Source organism: Podarcis pityusensis (assembly GCF_964106645.2).
Source record: "Podarcis pityusensis genome assembly, chromosome: 5".
Taxonomy (NCBI): domain Eukaryota; kingdom Metazoa; phylum Chordata; class Lepidosauria; order Squamata; family Lacertidae; genus Podarcis; species Podarcis pityusensis.
In genome coordinates this window covers 63,933,776-63,940,829 of record NC_138032.1, presented here as the reverse complement: position 1 = coordinate 63,940,829, position 7,054 = coordinate 63,933,776, and the positions used below count along the sequence as shown (strand labels likewise).

Genomic DNA, 7,054 nt, shown 5'->3' with positions numbered 1-7,054 from the left:
TAGTTTTTCTGGCAAGCCGTGGCTTTAGAGCTTGTCTAAATGCTATGAACTCAAGTTGGTGTGTAGAAGTCATATGATAGCACTGTGTTCCATTTACTGAGGCTTTTTAAAAAAATTGTCTTTATTGAAGGATTTTTATAGACAACAAGGGTACATACAGTTCTGTTCTCAGTTCCTAAGAGTCCTTTATTTAGGTCGGTTACATTCAGTGTAAGACACTATTGTAATACATATTGTGAGGTTGCGGGGGGGGGGGGAGAATGAATTGGAGGGAGGGAGAGAAGAGGGGGGAATGATCTCGTTCTTTTGCTTAGTGTGTTTTGGCAGTGTGAGAGGTTGCAGAGCCCAGAGCATGGTTGGTTGCATTCAGTTGATTACAGTGAGTTTTGCTTGTGTGTGTGAGGTTGTAAGGGGTTGTTCAGTGAAGTTAGCCATATTGATTTGTATGCTATTGGGGGGTTTATGTTGTCTTGCTGGGCTGTATATGTAATAAAAGGGAGGCATACCGAGGTGAAAGCATCTTCTTTTGTTTGTCCCCGTGTTAGTGTCAGTTTGTTGATTGGGAAACTGCCCTACTAGAAAAGCTAAACAGTTTGGTTCCAGTGGTCCATGTTCACTCCTGACAGATCCCACCAGTGTCTAGTTATGACACTCCTAGCTGCTGAGAGTAAGTGGCTTATGAGTTCTTCGTAATGTGAGTGTGCATTGTTGCCTTGGAAGAAGTTTAATAGGGCCAGTTCTAGAGTTGCTTCTAGTACCGGTTTTGTTATTTTCCAGGTTTCTTGTGGGACTTGATGTCCAAAAGATTTGGATTTGGGGGCATTCGCATCACACGTGGAGGTATTTGCCTGTAGTGATACAATCTCTCCAGCATTTATTTGAGGTTCCTTGGCGTATCAGCACCAGCTTCCGAGGTGTTAGGTACCATTTATAAAGAGTGGTTTAGACCATTGGGTAGGATTTTGCAACCTATACCATGTTCCCATTAGTCTTTGATTTTGGTGAGGGATTTTGTCGGGTCTTGGAATAGTATTTTGTATATTGTGTATACCATCACCTTGCTGTGTCCCTCTCTTGCCAACAGAAGTTTCTCAAAGGTGGTCAGAGGCCTAGTGGCTGCTGCTTTGATTACTGGGTTATTGAAGACGATGTGTTGTTGGTGATGAGTCAGCCAGAGTATTTGGGTGTCCCCTAGTTTTATCTTATACTTCTTGTGTTGGTATGGGTTTGCCATTGTTGTGGCAGTATAAGCCTTTGGCTTGCCAAGTTTCTGTTTGGGAGCTTTGGGCTGCGTGGTGGGTCAGGAGAATTAGTGGGGATGGGGTTTGGACTGTTCACCTGCTTTTTCCTTCTGTGCTTCAAGTGTGAACCTGCTTAGCATTGTGGGAATTTTCTTTAGTTTTTTTCGACAGAATGGGCACACTGTGGTGGGCGTGTTTCTGATTGTGTCTATTGCCATGTGCAGCCATTGTTTCGTTTTGTCCTCTAGGATGTAGGGGGTTATGTGGTGCACTTGGTTGGTGATGCAGTAGAGTTCTATATTAGGAATTTCACAGCCTCCTGGGGGGGGGGGGAGGTGTAGGAACTTGGAGCTTACTCCTGGCTTTTTCTGTGAGAAGGTAAATGAGTGTTACTGTGGCATTTTTAAAGTGTGGTAATCAAAACATCATCGTTTTCTTGGCTAAGAGATGGATGACCTGCTTACAGCAGGGATGGGAGACAAATGTTACCAGGCCTCTGTGCCTGCCTGGAGGGAGGATAGAGATGGCTGGGTTAAGAAACTTGCTCACTGTAGAAACACAGAGGTCACATTAGTTGTTCTGCCCACCCCTGGCATGTGGGGACCGATCAACACAATTGCAATCTAGAGTCCTGCCTCTGGAGGGCACTATGTACATACAGCTGTGGTGTTGTTTTTTGCTGTGCCAGTAAGGCATTTATTTTCTGTTTATAACAAATGATTCCTCTACCAAGCCCTATGACTAAACATAAACAAACAATAGTCTTTTCTGGATTTAAGTCCTGACCTTCCTTCCCCCTTAGCTAATTTTTTTAAACTTTTGGAGTTAAATTGGCTTTCCTTAATGTTAGGTTCCTACTGGCTGCTTCTTTGAGGTGAAGGGGCCTTGTGGGGATTAGAGGTGAATGGCTACATTTTGCAAGCCATGAGTATTAAGCTTTGTAGAACATCCAATCTGATTATGACTTTGCATTCCATTCAGGTTCAAATTGTTTTTCAGCATTTTGCTTTGAACTTCAGTTAACTGAACAGGCTCTTTTCTTGATTTACTCTCACAATATGATCCTGGTGAACAGCAGGTGTGTTGATGTAGGTTCCACAAAGCCTGTTTTTGAACAGTTTAAAATTTGTACTATCATTATCAAGAGACAGTCAAAACCAGTTACTATTTCAGTTCTTGCATGCTTTATATGGGTAGTATTAAATTGCTTTAATTGTATTATTAACAAAAGGAAGGGAAATTACAGCCGGTGCTAACGGCCTCATAAAAACAACAAAAGCCCACCATGGTTTTGCAAACATATACAAATCTTTACAAATACTTTTATGTAAACAGAAATTGCAAGGTTTATACTGAAAATGAACATACTAGTATGCTTTTAGGTTTAAATTTCTTAAATAAGGCTGCCAGCTATGGTAAGAATGAATATATATTTGACTTTAACAATTCAGATAGAAAAAACTTCAAGCTGTTAATTTCTCTCAAAACACCTTTATAATAGTGAATTGATAGTGAGCATACAGATTATGTTTCCTGAATGTACTTCTCATTATAATGCTTATCTTCTCTAAACAGAGATACGTATAATTTTCTGTAAAGCAAGGCATGATAAATACATTATACAGTGGCACATACCTTAGAATATTAAAATAAATAATCATTTTTAAAAAAACAAAAACAGGAATAAATTGCATGAAGAAATGTTGCTCCTCATCAGTATCGCTATTAAAATAGGTACACTTACAGCTGTACACTGACAAATCATAACTTTTATATTCACCATACTGAAATCTATGAATTACAATGTACTTTTTATCTGCCTACAACCACCTAAAAGTGTGTTTAGAAGCCGCTTTTAAAAAGTGCATTATTGTTATGTAACACACTACAGAACATCCTCAACTTTCATTTTCCCTTAAGATGCCTAATTAAATTATTTTTTTCTAAAAAGGCAGATTTCTGCTTGCAATGGACAATATAAGGTGCTTACTTTCCCTCTTGTCCAAAGGTAGTGAATATGAAGACAAAAGGAGGAACAGTCTCCAATGCTTCCAGGGTATTCTTCCAAAGCCTCAAAAACACAACTTCCTCCACTGTTCACAGACTTGGCTCTTGCCAGCAGAAGCAACAACTAGATTGCACCTGCACTGGTAGCAGAGATTCAGCTGGGCCAGCCAGTTCCTTAGCAATGACTTGCTCCACTGTACGAAGGTTTGTCTCTTATTTGGACACGTTCCAGTTACACCCCCTATCTCCTCCCAAAGCAAGACTGTGCAAAGAAGCTGAAGGAGTGAATCCATCGTCATTTTCTATCAACTTCACTGCAGCTTTTGTCTCTTGTATTTAAGGCCTCTGTAATTTCCTAGAATCAGGAGGAAATGCAGAGAGGTTTAAATACATTAAAAAAAAAGATTTTGAGCAATTAATTACTTAAATACTGCTGCCATATGTTGAATGAACAAAATCTAGCAAAAGGCAAGTACTGAGGTTCTATTGCTTAAATTTCTCCCCTTAAATGGGAAGCTCTTATGCTGTTGTCATTAAATTACCGTATTTTTCGCTCCATAGGGCGCACCGGACCATAGGGCGCACCTAGTTTTTAGGGGGGGGAAATAAAGGGGGAAAAAATTATTTTCCCCCCAGCTCCAAAGAGCAAAGAAGCCAAGACAGCGAGCGGGATGAATCCCGCTGGCTGTCTTGGCTTCTTCTTTAGCCGCGGGGCTGGGGCGGGGGAAGCCCGAGCTTCCCCCAACCCCAGCCCCCAGAATGGGTCCGGGAGCGGCGGGAGCTTGCTGCTATCCGCAAGCCTTCTGAGCCTGGCAGGAACTCCCACCGCGCTCCGAAGGCTTGCGGATAGCTGCCTGAAGCCTGGAGAGCGAGAGGGGTCAGTGAGCACCGACCCCTTCAGCGAAAGCCTGCATTCGCCCTTCATTTTTGGAGGGGGAAAAGTGCGTCCTATAGAGCGAAAAATACGGTAGTTTGGAAAATAGCATTTCCTTGGAATTACTGATTAACAGGAAAGAGAACCTCTCATGGATTTCATATCTGGTTGCCCCATTTTAATGTCACATTAAAGATAGCCTAACATGATGGTTTAGTGTGAATAATGCACACTGCTCAAAAGTTCCCAACTCTGCATCTTCCAAACCTAGGTTCATTGATTGTTTCTTCCATGAGCAATAAGGGAAAATGTTAACAATTGTTGCTTGTTTGGAGGAAATAAACCACAAGCCTGTGTTTGAAGAAGGCAGCCTGGCTTGCTTTATTCACCAAGCACCAGAAGGGGGGGGGGGGGAGTGCCATGGGAACTTTGAAGCAGCCTGCATCAGCACAGCTTGTTCACAATAAACCATCTTTCAGCTCCTCTACAAGTAAACCTAGTAAACTGCATTGGTGGTACAAGATGCTACTGTTACAGGTGTAGGAAACTCACCAACCATGGTGACCTGCACAGTAAAGTTCCTGTGACAATCACAACTACACTGTACACAGGCAGATCTGTCCTTGAACCAAAAGCACTTGCTCAACGGAAAGTATCTTGATCCCATGCAACAAATTAGAAGCAAGCACACGTAGACTGCTCTATATTCTGATTGTCTGGAAAAGCCGTTTTTGGGGATTATGCTCAGCTGGGAGCGTGAGAAGTTGCCATCTGGATGCATCCTAAATTTAACTTGATGGCAATAAAAGTCTACCAGTTTTTTCCCTTCTCTCTTACAGGGTATCTAGCTGGAACAGCAAAAATGAAAGGGAAATCTGTGTTATCACTTAATTTGTTAACTAAACCATTCCCCTACTTCATCACTGATTATAAAAGACAAGGCTATTTTAAGGAAGGCTTCACAGCATTTTAAAAAAAAATTAGGAGTTTATTACTTGGGTTATTGCAAGCTTAGCAATGCTTATGTAGTTTAAATTGGTATATAAGTACACTATGTTATTGAGATCACGGCCAACATGTCCTACCTGAATACAAATCTCTGGAGGTTATTCCATCGTGTCGCTGTAAGTCAAACTGCATGCAGTCTTGTCATCTTTACTTTGCAGACCCTCTGAAGACGTTTGTAGAGATGTGGTTATAAAGCCCCTGTACTGCTTACTTGATTTAGTTAATTTCTTAAACTCATTAGCAAATGAAATACCCTTTCTTTTATCATCTCGGCCTGCCTATGAAAAGAAAAAGCCAGGGAACCAAAATAACCAAGTTGCAAAAACATTGTCAGTGTTAGCTTGGCTTGTGGGGTGAACAGTTCTGCACAAAAGAACAGTTCCGTGTCAATCCTCTATTATATCATTTATGGCAGGAAAATGTCATCACATGGTGACTTTGCCCTACCTCCCCCCCCCCCTTCCTTCCTTCCATAGTGAAACTTTCTCATGGGTAAACTTCCACAGAATGAGATGAATATTCAACTACATCCTGAAGAATTGAATTGCCTTCAGTTCTAACAAATATCTTGATAATCCAAAGCTATTAAATGCCAATTTAAAGGATTTGTTATGAATCTTCTGCCCAAAGAATGAATATAAAACTCCTTTTGCCAATTTTGCTAGAGATGATAGTATGTTCATTTTCTAATTTGCAGAGCTTTATAGAACAGCAAAGTTTATACAAATTTAGTAGAACAATTTACTTACTTGGACTTGTTCTTTAAGCTTAAGGATAAATTTCCCAGCTCCCTTCCACCTGTTTTGAGCTTGAAACACACACTCTTGGTCGGCAAGGATCCTCCGAGACATTTTGGGTGTAGAAGACTTCTTGTTTGCTGCCTCCTTTGTCACTTCCTCCAAGAGAACATAATCACTTGGGTTGGGGTGGTTCAGAATACTGTAGGAATACTTAGCCTTGCATAAAGTCTGTTAAAAGAAAATTAAAATGCAAAACCAAATGCTATTTAGTTACCATTCACTTCTAAGGCAGATCTCACCTTGCACAAACAGAAGGGATAAATCATTCATTTGCTGGATGTACATTCCGGGAATCAGCGTGTTTTTGTTTTTACATGAGTAGAATGTGTGCTTTTATTTAAAATGCAGCAGTTCAAAAGCATGTCAAAGTGCAAGTAGATAGGTACCGCTCTGGCGGGAAGGTAAACGGCGTTTCCGTGCGCTCCTCTGGTTCGCCAGAAGCGGCTTAGTCATGCTGGCCACATGACCCAGAAGCTGTACGCCTGCTCCCTCGGCCAATAAAGCGAGATGAGCGCCGCAACCCTAGAGTCGGTCACAACTGGACTGGTCAGGGGTCCCTTTACCTTTTACTGGGTTATTTGTGGGGCATAGGAGTTCTTTCATCCCCCCCCCAAAAAAAATAGTCCGGCCCCCCACAAGGTCTGAGGGACAGTGGACTGGCCCCCTGCTGAAAACACATTTAAAACATAGTCTTGTGGGCAGAAGTGTGTTAGCAGTGACAGCCAGTAGGGACAATCCATCTTTTTGACATGATATTCTGCTGTTCTTTCTGCAAGAGACAGGTGTAACTCAGCAAGTGAGGGGAAAATGAATTAGGACATCCTACCTGTTGGATGACATCCTGGGCTGTACTAAAGCGAGATGCTTTGATGACTGTACGAGGTTGCTCTGGGGAAACGTCATGAACTTGAACAAAAAAGCTGTCATCCTCAGAGCTAGCAGTTGCATCATCTTTCTCCTCCAGAAAAAGATTTCTGTTGTTTAAGTTCTATAGAAAAACATGAAAAACATGCAAAAATATAGTTTTCCCTGGCTCTGAAAAGGAGACCTGTTGCTTAAGGAAATGTGGAGGTAGCTTCTTTGAAAACTAAAATTGTGGTATTCGTTCCTTGTTTTCAGACTTA

General features: G+C 41.5%; 1 protein-coding gene across 5 annotated transcripts in view; it reads right to left on the bottom strand.

Moving 5' to 3' along the window:
- Positions 1-2,408: 2,408 nt before the first annotated feature.
- PLCE1 (phospholipase C epsilon 1) overlaps positions 2,409-7,054 on the bottom strand; it is a 143,440-nt gene continuing 138,794 nt past the window's right edge. For all 5 annotated transcript variants that reach the window (XM_081006752.1, XM_081006750.1, XM_081006749.1 and 2 more), the window contains 4 exons: positions 6,757-6,918; positions 5,880-6,098; positions 5,208-5,408; positions 2,409-3,603 (listed from right to left, as the gene is read on the bottom strand). In XM_081006752.1, coding sequence (XP_080862878.1) covers positions 5,229-5,408; positions 5,880-6,098; positions 6,757-6,918 — 561 coding nt within the window. In that variant the 3' untranslated portion in view covers positions 2,409-3,603; positions 5,208-5,228. The remainder of the gene's footprint in view (positions 3,604-5,207; positions 5,409-5,879; positions 6,099-6,756; positions 6,919-7,054) is intronic.